Below are 24,398 nucleotides of genomic sequence, written 5' to 3'. Positions count from 1 at the left end.
ACAAAATACAAAAATACAAAAATACAAAAATACAAAATACAAAATACAAAAATACAAAAATACAAAAATACAAAAATACAAAAATACAAAAATACAAAAATACAAAAATACAAAATACAAAAATACAAAAATACAAAAATACAAAAATACAAAAATACAAAAATACAAAAATACAAATACAAAAATACAAAATACAAAATACAAAAATACAAAAATAAAAATACAAAAAACAAAAATACAAAATACAAAAATACAAAATACAAAAATACAAAATACAAAAATACAAAAATACAAAATACAAAATACAAAAATACAAAAATACAAAAAAATAAAAATACAAAAATACAAAAATACAAAAATACAAAAATACAAAAATACAAAATACAAAAATAAAATACAAAAATACAAAAATACAAAAATACAAAAATACAAAATACAAAAATACAAATAATAAAAATACAAAAATACAAAAATACAAAAATACAAAATACAAAATACAAAATACAAAATACAAAATACAAAAATACAAAAATACAAAATACAAAAATACAAAAATACAAAAATACAAAAATACAAAAATACAAAATACAAAAATACAAAATACAAAAATACAAAATACAAATACAAAAATACAAAAATACAAAAATACAAAATACAAAAATACAAAAATACAAAATACAAAAATACAAAAATACAAAATACAAAAATACAAAAATACAAAAATACAAAATACAAAAATACAAAAATACAAAAATACAAAAATACAAAAATACAAAAATACAAAATACAAAATACAAAAATACAAAAATACAAAATACAAAATACAAAAATACAAAAATAAAAATACAAAAATACAAAAATACAAAATACAAAAATACAAAAATACAAAAATACAAAAATACAAAAATACAAAAATACAAAAATACAAAATACAAAATACAAAAATACAAAATACAAAAATACAAAATACAAAATACAAAATACAAAAATACAAAAATACAAAAAATACAAAAATACAAAATACAAAAATGCAAAAATGCAAAAATACAAAATACAAAAATACAAAAATACAAAATACAAAAATACAAAATACAAAAACAAAAATACAAAATACAAAAATACAAAAATACAAAAATACAAAAATACAAAAATACAAAAATACAAAAATACAAAAATACAAAAATACAAAAATACAAAAATACAAAAATACAAAAATACAAAAATACAAAGATACAAAAATATAAAAATATAAAAATATAAAAATGTAAAAATATAAAAATATAAAAATATAAAAATATAAAAATAAAAAAATAAAAAAATATAAAGATATAAAAATATAAAAATATAAAAATATAAAAATATAAAAATATAAAAATATAAAAATATAAAAATATAAAATTATAAAAATATAAAAATACAAAAATACAAAAATACAAAAATACAAAAATACAAAAATACAAAAATACAAAAATACAAAAATACAAAAATACAAAAATACAAAAATACAAAAATACAAAAATACAAAAATACAAAAATACAAAAATACAAAAATACAAAAATACAAAATACAAAATACAAAATACAAAATACAAAAATACAAAATACAAAATACAAAAATACAAAATACAAAAATACAAAAAAAAATACAAAAATACAAAAATACAAAATAAAAAAAAATACAAAATACAAAATACAAAAATACAAAAATACAAAAATACAAAAATAAACAAAAATACAAAATACAAAATACAAAATACAAAAATACAAAATACAAAAATACAAAAATACAAAATACAAAAATACAAAATACAAAAATACAAAATACAAAAATACAAAAATACAAAATACAAAAATACAAAAATACAAAAATACAAAATACAAAAATACAAAATACAAAAATACAAAAATAAAAATACAAAAATACAAAAATACAAAAATACAAAAATACAAAATACAAAAATACAAAAATACAAAATACAAAAATACAAAAATACAAAATACAAAAATACAAATACAAAAATACAAAATACAAAATACAAAAATACAAAATACAAAATACAAAAATACAAAAATACAAAAATACAAAAAAATAAAAATACAAATAAAAAATACAAAAATACAAAATACAAAAATACAAAAATACAAAAATACAAAAATACAAAAATACAAAAATACAAAAATACAAAAATACAAAGATACAAAAATATAAAAATATAAAAATATAAAAATATAAAAATATAAAAATGTAAAAATATAAAAATATAAAAATATAAAAATATAAAAATATAAAAATAAAAAAATAAAAAAATATAAAGATATAAAAATATAAAAATATAAAAATATAAAAATATAAAAATATAAAAATATAAAAATGTTAAAATATAAAAATAAAAAAAAATAAAAATGAAAAAATATAAAAATATAAAAATATAATAAATATATTATTATTCAAGAAAAAACTAATCTGATGTAATATTGAAATAAATTATTCAGGAATGTAACAGGTAATCACCAGCTCAACTAATTTGAGGTTGCTATAACCAAATATGACTTCAAAAATACCCCAAAGCACACAGAACGACGCCATCTTGGATTACACATTCCCTGTGTACTTTGGAGTATTTTGAGGTCATATTCGAGCTCAGCGACCCCAAATTAGTTAAACTTGAGATGCTGATTGCTTGCTAAACTTTTGTATAAACATTTCCAATATTCTACTACCGCCATATTGGACGCCATCTTGGATTACACATTCCCTGTGTACTTTAGAGTATTTTTGAGGTCATATTCGAGCTCAGCGACCCCAAATTAGTTAAACTTGAGATGCTGATTGCTTGCTAAACTTCTGTATAAACATTTCCAATATTCTACTACCGCCATATTGGACGCCATCTTGGATTACACATTCCCTGTGTACTTTGGAGTATTTTGGAGGTCATATTTGAGTTTAGCGACCCCAAATTAGTTTAATTTGAGATGCTGATTGATTGCTAAACTTCTGCATAAACATTTCCAATATTTTATTACCGCCATATTGGACGCCATCTTGGATTACACATTCCCTGTGTACTTTAGAGTATTTTTGAGGTCATATTCGAGCTCAGCGACCCCAAATTAGTTAAATTTGAGATGCTGATTGCTTGCTAAACTTCTGTATAAACATTTCCAATATTCTTCTACCGCCATATTGGATGCCATCTTGGATTACACATTCCCTGTGTACTTTGGAGTATTTTGGAGGTCATATTCGAGCTCAGCGACCCCAAATTAGTTAAATTTGGGATGCTGATTGCTTGCTAAACTTCTGTATAAACATTTCCAATATTCTACTACCGCCATATTGGACGCCATCTTGGATTACACATTCCCTGTGTACTTTGGAGTATTTTGGAGGTCATATTTGAGTTTAGCGACCCCAAATTAGTTAAATTTGAGATGCTGATTGCTTGCTAAACTTCTGTATAAACATTTCCAATATTCTACTACCGCCATATTGGACGCCATCTTGGATTACACATTCCCTGTGTACTTTAGAGTATTTTTGAGGTCATATTCGAGCTCAGCGACCCCAAATTAGTTAAACTTGAGATGCTGATTGCTTGCTAAACTTCTGTATAAACATTTCCAATATTCTACTACCGCCATATTGAACGCCATCTTGGATTACACATTCCCTGTGTACTTTAGAGTATTTCTGAGGTCATATTCGAGCTCAGCGACTCCAAATTAGTTAAACTTGAGATGCTGATTGCTTGCTAAACTTCTGTATAAACATTTCCAATATTCTACTACCGCCATATTGGATGCCATCTTGGATTACACATTCCCTGTGTACTTTGGAGTATTTTGGAGGTCATATTTGAGTTAAGCGACCCCAAATTAGTTTAATTTGAGATGCTGATTGATTGCTAAACTTCTGCATAAACATTTCCAATATTCTATTACCGCCATATTGGACGCCATCTTGGATTACACATTCCCTGTGTACTTTAGAGTATTTTTGAGGTCATATTCGAGCTCAGCGACTCCAAATTAGTTAAACTTGAGATGCTGATTGCTTGCTAAACTTCTGTATAAACATTTCCAATATTCTTCTACCGCCATATTGGACGCCATCTTGAATTACACATTCCCTGTGTACTTTGGAGTATTTTTGAGGTCATATTCGAGTTCAGCGACCCCAAATTAGTATAATTTGCTTCTTGATACCAACAATAAGCACCTGTTTTGAATTCGTGTCTTGCCTATAGTGTAAAACACACAGTCTGGCAGCACGGCACAGCAACGAGAGAGTTTTCGTCGCATTCGCCGCTCGCGCTGAGAGCGACAATAACGTAAACAAAAAAGCGAAAAAATCGCCCCGCCGGCCTGACCTCAAGCCTTAAGTTTGGATGCCATTCTATTACTCGAATGTTTAGGTTCGAGTAGAAATCTTGACATGAAGACCACCAAGACCTATGGTTTTCAAGGGCATCTTCTCGTTTTCAGTTTATTTTTTTTTATCAAATAATTTATAAAAGTCCAATGTGAAATAACTTATAAAATCACACGATTCTTAAAAAAAACCTTTTCATCCAAATTTTGAAAAAGAGCGAAAGAGCCGTTCAAAAGAGCGGCTCTTTTTAATGAGCGAACGAAAATGAGCGGCTCCTAAAAAAGAGCGATTTTGCCCACCTCTAATTTAGAGCTAAAAACTCTTCAATGCGTTCACTGTTTGAAAAACTTTCTAGCTCCCATTAAGCTTACCAATGGTTATCTTGCTTGAATATTATAGTTTATTATCTGTTGAATTAAATAAAATGGCAAAGTTTCCTGAAATCTTTATAAGGTTAAACATATGTTAACCGATTTTCTTTTTATAAAATTAAAAGAATTGTTAGAAGATTTTGTTTTAATTTTTTTAACATGCGTATTTGAAATTGTTTTTGTATCTTAATTTGTTGTACGAAACTTGTAATTTTGTTAAACATTTGTTTTGTCAAGACAAACATAAAAATAGCAGTAAAATAATTTTATTGTTTCTAATCATAATTACTTACCAGTACAATAAAAAGAATATAATTTTATAAATTTGTACAATTTTATCTGAAATTTCTTTCAACCATCCAGACGAGAGCATTTAACATAAAAACTCTCTATGAACACTCTGCTATACTAGTTTTCACTTCAGACGATTTCTACCAAACATGCCTCATATTACCTGTGCCTACGACGCGGTCGCTTTGTGTTTGTCGCAAGCAGTATTTATTATAAAAATAGTTTTTATTTTTTATTTCGGTATCTAATGAAGATTTGGTGTCTTCGAGAGAGTTGTTCATTTTTGATAGCTGAGCGAATTTGTCGAAAACAAAAATATTCTATACCTTGTATCTTAGAAAATAAATAGTTTTTTCTTGTTTTGCACAGCTAAAATCAATCAAATTGTAATGACGTCTGAGACAATAATATAGAACCTTTTGGTACCAGCAACTTTCTAGAACATGTCAACTTTCTAAAACTTATCGTTTTTGAGATATATGCAAATCAACATTATGTTTCCCCATACAGAGCTGGTCGCTGCATACAGAGCTTAACTCTGTTCTACCATACAGAGCAGGTAAGGAGTTTTTATTGAGCCTGTAGAGCTCGATGCGTCTCTGCTGGCGCTGCTCTTCTAGACATAGAAAAAGCATTTGACAGTGTTTCGCATAAAGGTTTGATTGCCAAATTGAAAAGGTTTAATTTTCTGATTTATATCGTGAAAATGATTCAAAATTTTTTGACGGATCGTACTCTGCAGGTATGTTATCAGAATAGCAAATCTTATCAACTACCTGTACGTGCCGGCGTCCCTCAAGCATTTTGGGTCCAATTTTATACAATATTTTTACTTCTGACTTGCCTGATTTGCCCCCAGGATGTCAGAAATCATTTTTTGCTGATGATACAAGCATCTCCGCCAAAGGTAGAAGCCTTCGTATCATCACAAGAAGATTACAACAAGTTTGGATATTTTCAATTCTTATTTGAAAGAATGAAAAATTACTATTTGCAAAAACAAAAACTCAACTTATTATTTTCCCTCACAAACCAAGGGCTGATTTTCTTAAACCAAAAATTCATCACATTTTAAAGATGAATGAGGTAAATTTAAAGTGGTAGGATCAAGTGAAATATCTTGGACTTGCTTTTGACAAAAACCTTACTTACAAGGATCACATTGAAAGTATACAGGTTAAATGTAACAAATATATTAAATGTTTGTATCCACTTATATCTAATCTAATCTAATCTAATCTAACCCTAGCGCAGCCAGTCTTTCGAGGGCATCCTGGAAAATGCCTTAGGTTGATTAACGCCTAGCATCCTCTTGTCATTATTAACAATTGCAGTGCCCCATTGCATTAAATTGCATTGAAACATCACAAATGTTAAAGCGGCCAGGCCAACTGCGTAAAGTTTACCGCAAAGATGATTCGTTGAATTGAATTGAGTTTGAGCACGAGTGTTCAAACAACAATACATTTCTGAATCTACAGGGGAGGAAGAAACGTGGGGATCCCCCGCTCACGTTTCTGTTTTTTTAGAGCAATGAATCGTTGGGAGCACCATGCTAAGAAGTTTTGGTGCTCCGGGACCCTCGAGGATGGGACATTGTATTTCCACAAATGCCCTGGACACTATTTGCCATGGTTATAGCGCAAAAACTCGCTCTCTGTTGATGAGATAATGTTAAAATAATTATTATGAAAATACAAATTTTTGATTCAAACAAAACATTAAAATTTCAATCAGATTCAGCTGATAAATGAAAAAATGATTTAGAGTATAACAACAAATAGCGCAAAACGCACACAGAAATATGATAGAAATAAAAAGAGTGGACTGACCTTGATTAATGAACAGAACGCCAACACACTCTGAAAACTGGAAAAATCTTACCTCCAATAACAGCTTCTTTAGTCCCTACCGTTCTGATTTATGTCTTCTCTCGCTCACCACCTTTGGCTCGGCAAGCCAGGTCAGAGAACGCTTTTTCACCAATCGCCAGGTAATGCACCAGCCGCATTCGGATTGGAAAGCTCCTGTAAACACAGGCTCTACTCTACGGTTACGCACAGCCTGAGCCGAGCAAACGCTGCAACTCAGCATAGCAAATTCAGGTTGCCTCCAACGTCCCCTTCCGTTGCCGTTAGAGTTTCCTTCTGCATACCAGCCTGAATATTCCAATCCACTAACACTAGCGCAATCCAATATTGCGCACACCTTTAACTGCTAACAATTTGTTGCTCATTTCGTTTCGTTTTTCGCGAATCTTCCCCGATACTTATCAGCGCTGTCAACAGACTTTCACCAATACAAAGGCACTTATTTATCCAGGCTTGGAGTATTTGTTGTCTCACTCTTTCCCCCGCGGTTTCGGTACTGATTTCTTTTGCGATTCTACTAAACACTTTTGGCCACACAATTACAACAAGCAGCAGTATCACACACACACTACAGCATGACCGTCGAAAACATTCCGGATGGCGTAGCGCCATCATGGCGGCCTCAAGCGAGTGCTCCAAACTGATTGAAAACTCACTAAAAATCACTACTTATGGCAAAACTTCGTAAAACTCCATGTTTTCTGAGATCCCTCAACACACTCGCGACGTTTCCGACATTTTCCCCACGCAGTCCAGCATTTTCATGCAGAAAACTTCAAAATCACGATGCACGATGAAAAAGACAATTGCTTTCGGCAGCACGCACACTCACTCTCTAAATGTTTGTATCCACTTATATACAGGAATTCTAGACTTTGTCTCAAGAATAAACTGTTAATTTATAAACCAATTTTCAGACCTGCCATGCTTTATGCTGTGCCGATCTGGACAAGCTGTTGCTTAACCAGGAAGAAAAAAACTTCAGAGGATTCAGAACAAAATTCTGAAAATGATTCTGAAACTTCCTCCCTGGTTCAGCACCAGTGAACTTCATCAATTAGCCGAAGTCGACACTTTGGATGTTATGTCCAATAAGGTAATTGATGCATTTCGACAGAAATCATTGCAGTCTTCAGCTGCATTGATCCGCTCTTTATATAGTTTATAAGTTAGTTTTAAGGTATCCCTTTTTCCTTTTGTACATGTAGGACCTCCTACATTTGAAATCACTGAATAGCGAAAGCTACAATATTTCATGAATATATGAAAGTTGCTAGTATTTAAAATTGAGGTGAAAAGTCATCGATTGTGATTGGACACTCAATAATATTTTAACTGAATGAATGTACATGGAAGAGAAAATCTGAATAAATATAAATTAAAAAAAAAGCAGGGAGACGACTCCCACACCTTCCATCGGATGAGGAAGTAAAATGTCGATCCCGGCCTTGGTTGTTAGGCCGTTAAGTCATTCCAGGTGTAGGAGTCGTCTCCATGCCATAAGTACAAACCACACACCAAACCAAGCCTACTCCGGTGGAATCGCTGGCGGCGGTTGGACTCGCAATCCAAAAGTCGTCAGTTCAAACACTGGGGTGGAAGGTTACTTGGAGTAGAAAGAGGTCTGGGTCCTCTCCCCATTCAAGCCTTCGGACTCCTAGGTTCGAGCAGAAACTTGCAATAGAGACCACAAAAGACCCGGGGTCGTTAATGTGGATGGTTTGATTTTTTTTTGACGACTCCCACACCTGGAATGACTTAACGGCCTAACAACAACCAAGGCCGGGACCGACCGACTTCCCCATCCGATGGAAGGTTGGAGCAGATTGTGCGGTCCTTTATTGATCCGCACAGGCAGTTAATTCAATTTTGCTTTTCTACTCGCAGGTCAATCCTCATGTCACTAGTTTATCAGCGGAGAAATGTTATCACATACAAGTGTCGAACAGCAGTGCTTTGTCTACCGAATCATTGAAACTGCTGCGTTGGATACTGAAAGGACCCCAGGGTGATGACAATCTGTCAACAGATTCGCATCTCAGTGTAAAACTAAAACATGAAACGCTTTTTGAAATCGGTCCCCGTTTTACCTTTTCTACAGCAGAATCAACAAACACCGTTAGTATTTGCCATAACGTTGGGCTCAAATTCATTGATAGAATTGAGATGTCTGTACGTTATCTACTCACGTTAGACACAAACAAAATTGACGAGAGTGAAGTAAACCAACTCATTGAAACTGTTTGTGATCGAATGACGCAATGCCGATATACGAATGAAAATATTCCCAAAAACAACTTTTTTGAATGCTTCACCGAACCTAAGAAAAGGTGGTACTACATTCCTGTTATGGAAAAGGGAGCAGCTGCAATCAGGGATGAAAACACCAAGCTGGGTAAGTTTTTTTTTAATGCGGTACTTTCTTGAAATTCTTACACCCATATCCCCAAAAAAGTTGGAACGGTAACATCAATTCGCTGCTTCTTGGGCGTTCTTTTTTGAGTGAATTGTAAAGATGTCTAGATGATAGGACCGCGCCTTCCACCAAGAAGCCTTCGATAGCGGGATGGTCAGGCGGCAGGTCCCAACACCGGATGAGGGGGGGGGGGGGGAGGTTGTAGATGGGCTGTTTTACGCTGGTAATCCTTGGTCAACGTCGAATTCTCCAGGGCGGAGCGCTTGCGGCCGTAAAAATAAGTACACCACAAAAATTTACACTGAACAGTAAAAGAACGTTTATTCTCCTAACACCATATATTTACAGGACTTAGAAATATTCTTGCCAGGGAGCGCGCACCGTGCGCGTCCCTTGGTCCAATCTTGACGCTCTGGCTGGCAAAGATTGACTAGCTTTAATAATTTAGGTGGGTCATCTTGAACCCAAGTGACCTGAGAAAACGGGTCGTGCGATGACCTCTACTCCGATCCTCTCAGAGAGAATCGGAGTAGACGTCCGCTCCCCCGATCGCCGTCTATGACCACGATGATAAGCCGATGATGATCGCGATGTCAGCCCTTATCAGTCTCCTCTCGCTCCCTCCCAAGCAACACACTTTGTCAGATAAACGTATTTCCTAACTGGTTGTATAACTAATCCGCCTCGTTATCACAACTTGTTCTACAACTCCTGTGAAGTGGAAAAAGCGCACTTTTTTTTGTTGTATAACTTGCCAGAAAAAGATGCATGTTATCAGAGTAAGTTGTACAAATGTGTTTGACAACACTGTGCTATCTAACAAGAGATTCAACGAAAAAAAGGGGCGTGGTTTACGGCTGTGCTGTCAAATCAAAGCGCACACTGGAAAGGAAAGTTAGATTGAAAACAGCTGTCTAACCGTCGACTAACTTACATGTAAACAAACGTTTCCTATTAGAATTTCAATCAACGACGAAGCTAATAAAAAAAGTACGCTTGTTTCTGCAAGATTTATTTAAAATAATTCGAAATTGAATTAAAAAAAAGAAAAACAATCATGGCGCGCATGTGATTAGTGTGAAATTCCCCTGCATTGCGAACTTTTAGATTTTCCTTTTTTGATGAACTTCCTCTTTCCCAAGATTCGATCCGACGACTTCGACGACTTGTTGTTATCTCCACGGCAGGTCCAGGCGCTCTTCCGCATTGCTCCACGGGGCTTCATAGTAAATAAGCTGACCTAATCGTCAATAAGAAGGTTGCTGTCTGTTTTGTTAGCTAAAGAACAAAGGCTGTCATTGGAATTGAAGTTATATAAGTTTGTTTCAAGTCAGTTTTATAACTCCATTATATAACTTATAACACGGAGTAATATTGAAAATCGGTATGATTATGATTTGTTGTTTTCTCTATCATAAACTCTATAAGCTGATAATTTTTGTAGCTTTTACCAGTGATATGTTCACAAATAAATCGGTCAACAATCAAAACTATTGCAATCTTCAATACATAAACATTTTTGAAACTCTAAATTCCTCATGTACAAATTTACACCACCTAACAACACGCAATGTCAAGTTGAATGTATATGTTGAGCATCAGTTATGTAATCAATTCACCGATAACATTTGTGTAACAAAGCGAGAAAACCTAAGGTTATTTATAGAATGGTTGGTCACGCCCATTTTTTAGAAGATGCCGTCACATGACAATGTTAGATAAGCAGTGAAACAAACAGTGCAATATTGTTTTTATTCAACAAACTGTTAACTGTAAAACATTGCAGATGAGGGAACAGCATCTTGGCATATCAGCACTTTGACGTTCAATTACAGCTCATAAAAAGTGTTTTCGAGTGAAATAAAGTGATAAATAGCTCAATTGGAAGTGAGCAAGTAAGTTTTTATCAAAAGTGTTCCAAAATAAATTGTTTTAATAGTGAAAATTAGCAAATTGGATGGAGTTAGGAGCGAGTGCATATTCCCTATGTTTTGTGTAGAAGTTGGAAACGAGTGAAGTTGAATGTGTTTTAACACTTGTATGGCACACATCTCATGAGTTACATAAGTCAGTTATACAAGTAGTGAAACAAACTGATATGTAACTAACGTTGACATTTTTTCTCGTATGTTGGTCCAAAACAGCTATCTAACTATTATTCAACAGTCGACAAGTTATGAGTGCTACTTGGGCTCCTACGGTCATCCGTGCTCGAGTCCGTCCTTTGGCTCAACCGTGGACGAGCTGATCGCCAGGTCTTGATCAGCGAGCGAAGAAGTGGTAAAAACCAGGGATGTAGTCCTGAGGGTGTCGAAGGGCTACTCCCGAACATTCTCACCCATCCAAAAATTACTTCAATTCCTGAAAATAAACAAAAGTCCTCCTCGACTGGGATGGCTGACCCTAATGTTTGTGTTTTCCATTTCCGAGCGACCCTTTCGCGTTGATAAGTGTGTACAATTGGTGCCTTTCCCTATCCAACTCCTAGTGTTTGTAACATCCGTACACGACCAGTTGGTGCCCGTTGCACCTCTGCAATCCAAGTACCCTTCATGTTCTTCCTTGCCAAAGAGAGCCAAGAGCAGCTGTTTGGTTCCTACAGCTGAATCCAGAGTTCGCATACCAATACTGTTGATTGTTGATAGTAGTTGCACAGTCCCTGACCATGACAGCTTGTGTTTAGCGTACCACGCTCACCCACCGTTGAAGAACAATCGTTGTTGATGTAGAATCGATACTCGTAGATCCTGTGGTGTGCGTGTGATCACGCTCACCCACTATCGAAGACCTATCGATGTGGATGTAACCTCCGTCAGTTGTTGATACCAAAACTGTTTTTTTTTTGTTGCCCAATGGGCATTGGGTTAAGTTCTCTGCGAACACCTGAGAAGGCTATCTTTTGTGATGTACCCTGGTTATTTTGTTATTTATTTTTTTTTGTTATTTTTTCTTTATTGGAGGTGGACAAAAGCCCCCTTGAGCTGTGTCTGGTTATCGATAAAAGACACTTTCTCAAAAAGGCACAAAACCACCTCATCTTATCGCATCAACAAGTACACAAAACTCAAATGATACAAGACCGGGTCACTCTTAAAACTTACTCAATAAATTAACATAAATATCACAGTTCTAAAATCTACGTGTGTATCGTCAGGTTAGGGATGGGATTTCAGGTGATTAAGGAATCGTTTTTTGATTGTGTCACGGGAGATGTCAAAGTCAAACAGATCTGAGCACATGTTAAAAACACGACACATACTGGAAACCAGTTCGTTCTGCCCGTAGTTTGTGAGAGCCCTGCGGACAGTTAAGAACGAGTGATTGCGGAGTACGCGAGGGAGAGTGTTTATGTTTACCAGTTGCACAACGGCAGGACAATCGATGGACGATCGAAGGAGATCTGCAACGAAGGTCGCCTTGGCAACGTCATGCTTTACTGTAAGAAGTTCGAGATTAAGCATTTTACAGCGCTCTGTGTAACTCGGTGGATTGGCAGGATCAGGCCAGATAATGTGACGTTGCGCGTACTTAACGAACTTCCGCTGGACCGACTCCACGCGTTAAATCGCGTTCTGGTAGAAGGGAGCCCAAACAATACAACAGTACTCCAAAGTCGAGCGGACCAACGAACAATGAAGAGCTTTGAGACAGCCTAAATCCCGGAAGTTTTTAGCTATCCTAAAGATGAAGCCAAGAGTTTTGGAAGCCTTGGAACGTATGTGGTCAGCAAACGTCATTTTGCTATCCAGCATCACACCTAAATCGTTCACACAGGAGGTCCTAAGTATGGTGATATTTGAAAGTATGTAGTGGAAAGAAATTGTGTTGCGCTTGCGTGTGAAAGAGATAACCGAGCACTTGGAAGCGTTCAGAACCATCCTGTTTTCGGAGCACTAGTTGGCGAACCTGTCGAGCTAACCGGCTCCGTGGCTTAATGGTTACGGCTTCTGCCTCACAAGCAGAAGGTTCAGGGATCAAATCCCGGTCGGTACCTTTGAAATTTGAAATCAGGAATTGGAACTTTGAATATGAACAAAAAAAAAACGAAACAGAATCAGGTGGGATTCGAACTCACACCTTTGGATTGATGGTCTGGGACTATAACCAGTCGGCCATCTGAAGGTTATAAAACATGTTGTATACTTCTCATATTAAATACGCTCTGATCCCTGATTTGCCTGAAGGGATTGGGAGTCTTAAGATAGATCAAGGATCCGTCTGGTGTTTGCTTCTATTATAATATCTCAAACGTTCGACAGTGCGAGGCGTAAGAACCGCGGGGAAACCTGCAGGGACTTTCTTTGCATTAAGAGCTATCCAAGGTGTGGTAGACTGCGAGGAGCAGTAACCAGCTCGGAGCTCGAAATAAAGTAGACAAGTCGCCTTGATGTTCCAGCCGAAAAGACTCTTTTTTGTTTATTTGAACTCGGGTATTTATACTAGTCAAATTTGTTGCATCACATGTAATTTGAGTGGTGACACTTACGAGCTACAGTATAGACTTCTGGAGTTGGCTTGTACTTGAACCCTTGCGCTGGCTCAGCAGGAGTCAGCGTCCCGGCCAATTGTCGATGAACCGAAATATGGTTCGAAAAAGGCTATACGCAAGCATCAGCAATTATGCTTGCGCCAAGTGGTTCTAACTGTGTGTGGGCTCTACAGCCAGGCAGGGTTTGTGTTTTGAAAGACAAAACCTGGTCTTGTTGTGCGAGGTCCGGGCATGGTAATGAAAATGGAAATTAAGTGTGAATGGGTGCAGTGGTGTTCAGACTATTACACCTTCCCCCTTTAAAAGAATAGTTTTATGAAGTAAAATTATTCTTTGCCATTCTCCAGTAGCCATTTACAATTTATTTGATATATTTATGAATTTTTGTTGTTGTGTGTTTGCTTTGTTACATTGTGTTTTGTTACATTGTGTATGTGTATGTGTATGTGTATGTTGTTTTGTATCCGAATTTTTCACTTCCGCAGTCTTTTGCTGGGAAAAATTTACCTGCATTGTTGATGCTAGGCTCGGTGGTTTATTTGATTATTCTATTTTTGTGCACTATTGTTTTCTTTTTTGTTATAGGTTCTTCTAATTCGCAATTCGGATCTCTGATTTGTGTGATTCTAAATGGACCTTGATAAAATGAATCTAGTTTTCTCCTATTTTCCTTTTTTTGATAAACCAGATCGCCTATTTGTATGTGGATAGGATTAATTATTTTGTTACAAATTTGAGTTTTTTCTTGTTTTTGCTGTTCTAATATTGACTTTGTTAAATTTTGTCTCTTTTGTAATCTAAATTTCAACTCATTGTGGTATGCTTCTAAATTGTAGACTGGATCTAGATTTCTTTGATTATTGCTATGTGGTAAGTTTGCTTTAACACCGAACACTAATTCATAAGGTGTGTACCCATGAATAGTATGTGGAGTTGTGTTGTAATTAAATTGATAATATTTCAACCAATCATCCCAATCCGATTGATGCTCGTTAACGAAACATCGTAGGTATTCGTTTAAACACCTATGATTTCTTTCAAGAGCACCAATGGTTTGTGGGTGATAGGCAGTTGCAAAAGTTTGTTTTATTTCCAATTGTTTGCAAATTTGACTAAGAACTTCGTTATTATATTCAGTACCTTGGTCGGTTTTGATTTCCAAAAATTTTCCATAACTTAAGATGAAGTTATCTACTATGGCTCTTGCTATAGTATTAGCTTCTTTTTTTGTATTGGTGCAAGAACTATATATTTAGTTAGTTCGCACTGAATTGTTATTGCATATCTGTTGCCGTTGTTGGTTTTTGGTAGGGGTCCTACTGTATCTATTGTAATGATTTCAAAAGGTTTACTCGGAGTTGTTGTTATTATTTGTGGTTCTTTAGTATGTTGTACAATTTTATTTCTTTTACACAGTTCGCAGGCCTGAACGAAAAGTGTAATAGAACGTTTCATTGCTTTCCACCGGTACAGGTCTCGGATCTGTAGGTACATTTTAGTTTGTCCTACGTGTCCTTCTGTCGGTGTATTGTGGAAATTTCGTAAGATTTCTTGAATTTTATTTATGTTATCTACATACATTGGTGGTTTGTATATTAAGATTTGTAGACTTTGCAAAGTTTTATTAGCTACAATTTTAAATGTAGAAGTTGTTACTTTTTTGAAAATTTCATCTTCCGTTGAAAAAGATATTCGATCGATTCTCATTTTCTTTAATTCTTTTTCAAGCCTTGAAAGAGTCATCTCTAAAGTTGGTCTTTCATTTTCTGGCTGAAATGGGATTTTCATCATTATTTTTTTGTTTTTATAGATCTGTAAAGTGTTATTGACAACACGTAAAGCGCATAATTTTCTCGTTCCATTAATGTTTTCAACTGTATAAGCCGCTTGATAGGTGATACTACCCAGTCAAATCAATCCGAATTCTGAAACGGAATCTAATTAGAATCGAAAACAAATTCCGTTTCAAACGCAACAACCGGTTCGAACACGGAACCGGTTGTTGCGTTTGAAACGGAATTTGTATGCGATTCTAATTAGATTCCGTTTCAGAATTCGGATTGATTTGACTGGGTAGTATCAACCTGTGTGCTTTGCATGCTTTTCGTTTTCTGCATTGATCTCGTGTTTACTACGAGCATTTGCATATTTTGTAGTTGTTCACTTGTTATAACTATTCGTGAGAGCGCGTCCGCACCCACGTTTTCCTTACCAGCTACCCGAGCAGACGGAAATAACGCGGGAATAACATTTTTTGATATTGGAAAATACTAGGCCAATAACATTTTATGTTATTTATAACAAGATTTGTTATTCGCCGTTATGATTTTTTTGTTATTGAATTGTTATTGTAATAACAGACTAATAACATTTTAAGTTATTCTTCGAACAAATCTTTTTTATTATTTTTTGTTATTTTAACAACTAATCCGATCATCCTAATAACAATTGGAGTTATTCTTCCATAACAAAAATTGTTATTTCAAAGTTGTTTTGGCTTTCAAACAATATCCGACCAATAACAAATTTTGTTATGATAACATAAACTATTATTGAACTCTTATGCAAAAATGGATTTTGCAAGAATATTCCATAACACTTTCTGTTATTTTAACCGTATTTGTTATTGAAATGGCTTGAATTTAGTTATTACCGTCTGTTCGGGTATATATATTACATCGAAATTGAATTCTCCTAAATCCAAACGCATTTGTGTTAATTTGGATGTTGGGTCTTTCATTCCGTATAAATGTACAAGTGGTCTGTGATCAGTTCTGATTACAAACCTATTTCCGTAAAGATATGGTTTGAAGTAGTTAATTGTCCAATGGATTGCTGTTAGTTCTTTGAGAATAACAGACTTATTTTTCTCACCAGGTGTAAAAGTTCTGCTAGCGTAGGCTATCGGTCGATCGCCTTCACTAGTAATTTGGGATACAATTGCTCCACAACCGACGTTAGAAGCATCCGTTGTGAGAATAAAAGTTTTGGCAAAATCAGGGTATTGTAAAATTTTTGGTGAAAGTAGTTTGTGTTTCAGTGTGTTGAAGGCGAGTTGACACTGAACAGACCAGTCAAATTTGCAATTCTTTTTACATAACTGGTTTAAAGGGTGAGCAATTGTTGAAAAATTTTCAACGAATTTTCTATAGTAGTTACAAAATGCGACGAATCTTCGAACTTCGTCAGCATTCTGCGGCACTGGATATTTAACCAGTGATTCATATTTAGAATCATCTGGGAGTATTCCTTTATCTGTGACTTTGTGCCCCAGATAAGTTACTTCAGATTTAAAAAAATTACATTTTGAAGGATTAAGCTTCAAATTGTAATGTCGCAATCTTTCAAAAACAGTAGTTAAATTTTTAATGTGATGTCTCATTGAGCATCCTATGACAATAATATCGTCAATATAAATAAAAGATACTTCAGGAGTGAGACCTGCCATTGCAATGGTCATCATTCTTTGAAAACTGTTTGGGCTAATGTTCAAGCCAAACGGTAATCTTAAAAATTGGAAGTGCCCAGTATCCGTGGAGAATGCAGTAAATTTTCTACATTCCTCCTCTAAAGGAATCTGGTGAAATCCAGATGTCAAGTCTAGGGTGCTAAAATATTTAGCTCTTCCTAGCTGGTCTAAAATCGTATCTATTCTCGGCAATGGAAATTTATCTGCCAATATTTTTTTATTTAACTGACGGAAATCAACGACTAATCTCCATTTCTTAGAACCATCACTTGATTTTTTGGGCACCAATAAAATTGGAGAATTATAATTCGATACAGATGGTTCAATAATTTTGTCATTTATCATTTTTTTAACTTGTTCCTCAATTACGGGTTTTTGTGAATGTATAGTTTTATAATTACGGATATATACTGGACTAGGGTCAGTGAGGTTAATTTTTTGTTCATAGAAATTATTTGTGGTTAGTTTTTCGTCGGGTAAGCAGAAAATATCCGAAAATTTTGTGATTAATTGTTTTAAAGGGTCGTGTGTAAAGTTTGGAATTTCATCAAAATTTATTTTTTCAATTATGTCTTCAACTCTGTTTTGGTTGTTTAGGATCAATAATTCAAAATTCCTTAATGGTTCAATTTTCGGTTTAAATTTCTTCAGTAAAATTGGTGAATTCGTTGTATTTGTTAATTTCACACAACTTGTGTTAGGGGATATTATTGTGTTTCCGCAGAATAATCCTCGTTGGATTTCCTCAGAAAACACAACAGAATCCTCATCGACACTAAGTTGTGGAATTCTTCTAATTATTTCGCACCTGTGCGGTACTACTATTGAGTTATTTAAATTATCCTCAATTGGTACCTCAACGGTGTTCTCTTGAAAATTAAATGTCAATAACCAATTTTCATAGTTAATTGAACATTTGTATTTAATAAAGAAATCGCGTCCTATGAGTCCATAGGGCTTTTGTTAATTTGAATATTATCCACCGGTGTCTACCGCGGTAAATGAAATACTTCATTTTGACATTTCCAGATACATATTTGTGTAGCATGCTTTGTCACGCGGTGGGTGCGTTCAGTGCTGCCGTTGTTGCAGCATTTTGTGAACGTACCCCAGAAATGTCAGTTTGACAAATTGGCACCAGTGAACGTATCCCAGAAATGTCATCTTGACAAATAGATTTTGATGTATTTTTTGATTTGTTTTTCAATCGACGGTGCCGGATGTCCTCGTCCTCCAGAAACTGCTCCTGATCGTCGGATTCTTCAGAGTTGTCGTCCGAGAGATCCGAGTCGCTGTCTTCCACTGGAACAGGAGTTAACCCAGGCGCTGCAGGCACTGTGGCTGCCACAGGATCGGCCAATCCAAAACGGTCGAAGAACAATCAGAGCGGCGTCGGCTCTGGCGAGACAGTAGTCTCCAAACTCGGTGCTTCAGCTGGTTCGCGTGCTAACGGATCAAGCGTCGTCGGCGTCGTCGATCACGGTACCAACCTCCTATTGCCAGGAGTTCCGTTGAGTCGCGCCGTGCTTTTTGAAAGCGTCGTTCTGCTTCTCCGCCCTAGCGCTGCTGCTTGGCGAAACGTCCTTGGTCGGCTGGAGGAGAGCAGAGATGGTCCGGACTGGCCGGCCGAACATCTTTTCCGCCGGAGACTTGCCTCCGAGATCGCCGATTGGGGTATAGCGGTACACTTGCAGAAGCGTCTACAGTGCTTCCTCAAGGTCCACAAACTGTTCCGCCGATCCGTTTGATTGTGGGTGGAATGGAGCGGTTCGAAGGTAGCGAATTCCCAGCTTGGTGCAAAACTCGTGGCCTGTGAATTGGGTTCCGTTGTCGGAAACGATAACTTCCGAAATACCGAACGTAGCGAATGGTGTTTTGGTGGGTGCTATTCTAGCGATGGAAAACGAATTCCTCAATTTCGTTGTCAAGTCCGGACCAGTAGATAAAACTGCGCGCAATCGCCTTCATGCGGACCATTCCCGGGTGTCCACGATGGAACCGGAACTGGTTTGGGACCAGCACTCGGTAGTGGAACATCACGCAGCCGTCGACAAGACTGGGCGAATCCCGTTGGTGGAAGTAAGGAAGAACTTCCGAGTTGGTTACCGTCCCCGCGCTGCTTGGCCATCCGTCGCGGATGTACCTGACAACAGAGTGTAGCGTTCGTCGCAGTGTTGTCGAGTAAAATAAACGTCTTTCCCGATCAGACGGTAATAACTGAATTCATGCCATTTCAATAACAAATACTGTTAAAATAACAGAAAGTGTTATGGAATATTCTTGCAAAATCCATTTTTGCATAAGAATTCAATAACAGTTTATGTTATCATAACAAAAGTTGTTATTGGTCTGGTATTGTGTGAGAGCCAAAACAACTTTGAAATAACATTTTTTGTTATGGAAGAATAACTCCAATTGTTATTAGGATGATCGGATTAGTTGTTAAAATAACAAAAAATAATAACAAAGATTTGTTCGAAAAATAACTTGAAATGTTATTAATCTGTTATTACAATAACAATTCAATAACAAAAAATCATAACGGCGAATAACAAATCTTGTTATAAATAACAAAAAATGTTATTGGCCTAGTATTATCCAATATCAAAAAATGTTATTCCGGCGTTATTTCCGTCTGCTCGGGTTGCCATCGTTTGGGTGAAAATCTAATTTGCCATTCCTTAGAAATGTTTATTGCAGTTGATTTTTTAAAACAAGGATCAATTTTATGAGACAGAAAACAAAAAAAAAACAGAAACCAAAAATGAGAATACAGAAAAAAACAAAACAAAAAAAAGGGCAAAATCAAAAAACATATAACAAAACAATAATCAGAAAACAAAAGTACCAAGAAATACACAGAAAAAAAATCAAACTAAAAACATAAAATATAACTAATATAAAACCAAAAACAGAAAAAAAGAAAACAAAAGCAAAAAACAAAAACACAAACGGAAAATCAAAAAACAAAAATCAGAAAACCTAAACAAAACAAAACTAAAAAACAGAAAACCAAAAAAATCAAACAAAAACAAATTAAAAAAATGGGAACGAGAAACAGAAAACAAAACACAGGAAACAAAAAAAAAACAGAAAATAAAAAAATAATAAAACAGAAAAAATACAAAAAGAAAAAAGAAATTTAAAAACAGGAAACAAAAAAACGAGAAACAGAAAACAAAACACAGGAAACAAAAAAACCTAAAACAGTAAAAAGAAAACAGAATAAACTAAATTTAAAAAAAAGAAATTCAAAAACAGGAGGCAAAAAAACGAGACACAGACAACAAAAAACAGAAAACATATAAATAAAAAACCAAAATAGAAAACAATAAAACAGTAAAAAGAAAACAGAAAAAAAAACCTAAAACTAAAACTGGAAACAAAAAAGAAAAACAGAAAACAAAAACCAAAACAGAAAACAATGAAACCTACAAACTTCTTCCGTGTGGGTATCCCTCCTTATGCCGATATATTTTTAACTATGAAAAATAAAATCATATTCTGACCTCGATTATAACACACTTTGCTACCACCTAGATTGCGACTTAAAGCCAATAATTTAAATGCATATTAAAAAAATGTGAAAATCGCTAAAAAAATTGAAAAGGTGTCCGAAAAATTATGAAAACCACAAATCCGATACAATATCGATCGCTCATTTATTTTTATTTTTTGTTAATAACAACATGAATGATTGCATTCAATTCAACCGGATTACGGAGTTCGATCTCTTCGCCTTAACCCAGTTGTTCTCAACTAATGGGTACCATTGCACAAATGTTATCATTTTGGTATTAATGTTTGCAGAAACTTTACATTTTTCACAACATTACATTTTTTCTTCACTCTCAACAATTTACGCATACTAGCAGCATTTTTAAAACGAATTTTCATTACCTGTTCATATTAATTGTAATGCAATGTAATGTAATGCTCACGAAAAAACTTTGTTAAATAATCTTTAAATGTTCCTGTATGTTGCAATATTGCAAACACTAACACTTTTATTTTTTATCAATCACAGACAGAAATCATGACAAAAAAAACGGTTCAACAAAATATTTTCAAAAATTTCTCATTTTGTAGGAAAATGAAAATAAGCTTGAATTTATTTAAAAAAATATAAGAAAAACTAATTTTTGAAATTTATTACAAAATATGCTCATGTTTAAAATAATGTGAAAGTTCACAAAAAAAAATTATATATGAAATTTAATTTTTCAAAAATTGCTTAGGCTGGTACAAATATTTTTAAAAGTTTTTGTCACCCCCCCCCCTCCTTCAAAATTGGCCCGAAAAATCAGGGGGCCAAAAAAATATTTTTACAATAAACTTCAAAATTTCAATGAAAATTCAAGTGCAACCAGCTGAAATCAAATTAAAATACATTCTCCTGCGTTTAAAATCATTTTTAGCATGTTTGGGTTTATTAAAAAAAATCTTAAGATTTTTTGATGCAAAATCTATTTTTTCGATAAAATTTTTGTTTTTGTCAGATCTTAGATTTTTTGATAACTAATGATTGCAAAAAAATTGAACTAGTGTAAAATGCATTTTAAAACACTTTTTTCATTTAAATGTGAAGACTATGGCTTGTTATCGAGGGGGACGTCACTTCCGCGCTAACCGAGCGATAAAGCTTCCTTTTCAAACCTTTGCAGCGTTCACTTTCACCTTTCCGCTTTAACTTGCTTTAACGCGCGTTAACCGCGATAACTTGCTTTTTGGCTTGACTTTTCTTGCGTTCTCGCATCACACTGCTCGATTTTTTTGACAGCGAGAACTATCAAGAGCAAAAGACAGTTCTCGTTGTCAAATCAGTCGAGCAGTTTGTTTTGCTGAATTTTTGTCCGTCACCCGGACGGATGGGGGTAAAAAAACGGTGGCGCCCGGAGTGGAGGAAGCAAGATTCGTCTGGTGCTGGTCAAAAGGGACACTAGCGGCCAGCTCTAGCGAGTTGGTAGCTTCCGGATGGACACTCATGAAAACGGGAGTGTTCCGGGTTGCACGATGGGACCGGCGTTGGGTGCAAAGGGTCTGCCAACGATGCTGTACGATTATGAACCTGCTGAGGGCAAACTGGGGGCGGCAAGGTCACACGAAAGGTGTTGAGGCCACTGATGGTGTGGGTTCTGGTTGATTCACACGGTGCCAAAAAATCCGTCCACGGTAGAGAAAGCGTCTGCATCGAGCTGCCGGAAGTGGTTTTACGTACGCTGGGATTGTCTTTACAGGGAAGAAAATTGTAACAAGTCGCGGCTTGGTTTTCGTTACCATTTTTTATTATTTCGAAATGGCTTTACATTCAATAAAGTATTCAAAACTGTTCTAGTAGTCGTCCCCTTTGCCCCCCAAGCGGCGGGCAGAAGCGGCGGCTTTATCCGCAGCATTTAGACCTGCAATGCTAATAAGCGTTGGAATAAAAAGTCCTCCGAAACTCCACCTAGAACTTTATTACTATTCTTCTCGCCAAATGTGTCAAACTGTAGCGCATTTTCCTCTTCTAAATGGACCTGTCCACTCCAATGGCACCGGTTTCCCATACAGGTTACAGCAGAACTCGCCGATGTTGTGGTCCAGACAAGCCACACGCTAAGCCGCTCGTCGGCGTCATTTGTTGGGAGCTAGTTTGCTTAAACACCCGAAAAAAAAACACCAAACGGCACCGTCCACTGTGCCATCGGTTTCGTTGGGAGACAGCCGCCGCCTTAAACTCTCGGTTCTCCTCTCGCAGCTCATTGTTGGACTTGGTTAGAAAATACACTTCCCGGGGAGTCGCACCAAAATGCCCAGATGAGGTGCCTTCCATCGATTGAGCGCCGACACCGGAATGACACCCAGGGCGTTGCTAAGATCTGAAAAAAACATCAACTAATTAAAACTCAAACTTACCCGCTGAAAAGAAAACTTACACTTGAACTTTTTCTCCACCAAGTTATAGCTTGCCGGTCACTTTCGGGTCCAGTTGCTGCTTGCCTCGTTGTAGCAAAACGCCGGCGCCGGTCATCCCATCGGAGTAAAGTTTTCCGACCTTTGATCAAAACAAAATCGCGACCTGCTTTGTTTATGTTTTCTTTTTGCGGAAACTACTTGAAAACTTATCAAAACAAATACCGAGTTGCCAAACTTGATCGAAAAACTGCTCGAGCTATGACAGCAGGGATGCAAGATCGTTTTCGCTTTGTTCAAAAGTCGAGCAGACGCTGACCGCTTTAACTCGCTTTAACGCGCGTTTAACTTGCGATAACTCGCTTTTAGGTGGCGTTATGTGAAAAACACGATGTGTCACTCAGCGTCATTCCTCTGCCACGAGTAGACGCGTTTAGTTTTTTCTCCGCCGGGCAGAAGTCGACCGAACCATTGTGCATTTTTTTTCTTTTGTGCGCTTCCAATCACGCGTCGCGATCTCGTCGCGAGTGTTGAAAAATGGGAAGACAAAATACGATCCGCATCGACTACGGTGCTCTACCAAACAAACCGGGAATGCAGAAAGTGCAGACTTTCTGCGCCGAAAAACTCGGACTGAAACGTGGTGAAGTGATCCGCATCCAGTCTAGCCGCGCCCTTGGGGTAACTTTCGTGACTGTTGTTGACCTCGACCTTGCTCTTAAGGTGTGCGAGGAACACAACAAAAAACACGAACTGACCGGAAGCGACAAGAAGCAGCACCCGGTTACCATCACCATCGAAGACGGTACAGTGCTGGTGAAGCTGTACGACCTTTCGGAGGACGTCCCGAACACTGCCGTCGCAAAGTTCCTCGAACAGTACGGCGAAGTGCGTGACGTGTACGAAGAAACCCTCGACGAAGCCCAGGCATTCGCTGGGGCCTACACAGGTGTCCGCATCGCCAAGATGGTGGTGAAGCAGAACATCGGCTCTTGGGTCGTAATCAACTCCGAATTAACTAACCTTAGTTATTTCGGTCAGCGCCAAACATGTAAACACTGCCACGACTACATCCATGTCGGAGTGGGCTGCGTGCAAAATAAAAAACTGCTGGTGCAGAAGACCTTCGCTGACGCTGTCAAGCAACCGGCGAAGCCGCAGCAACCAGCGCTGCCGCAGCAACCGATTCTGCCGCAGCAACCGATTCTGCCGCAGCAACCGATT

General features: G+C 36.0%; 1 protein-coding gene across 2 annotated transcripts in view; it reads left to right on the top strand.

Moving 5' to 3' along the window:
- Positions 1–24,398, top strand: part of LOC119766963 (phosphoribosylformylglycinamidine synthase) — a 138,807-nt gene that overhangs the window by 43,135 nt on the left and 71,274 nt on the right. For both annotated transcript variants that reach the window (XM_038253703.1, XM_038253702.1), the window contains exon 2: positions 8,796–9,303. In XM_038253703.1, coding sequence (XP_038109631.1) covers positions 8,796–9,303 — 508 coding nt within the window. The remainder of the gene's footprint in view (positions 1–8,795; positions 9,304–24,398) is intronic.

The sequence above is a fragment of the Culex quinquefasciatus genome, chromosome 2 (genome assembly GCF_015732765.1).
Source record: "Culex quinquefasciatus strain JHB chromosome 2, VPISU_Cqui_1.0_pri_paternal, whole genome shotgun sequence".
Classification (NCBI taxonomy): domain Eukaryota; kingdom Metazoa; phylum Arthropoda; class Insecta; order Diptera; family Culicidae; genus Culex; species Culex quinquefasciatus.
The sequence above is the reverse complement of the archived record's forward strand: the minus strand, read 5'-3'. Positions and strand labels throughout refer to the sequence as shown.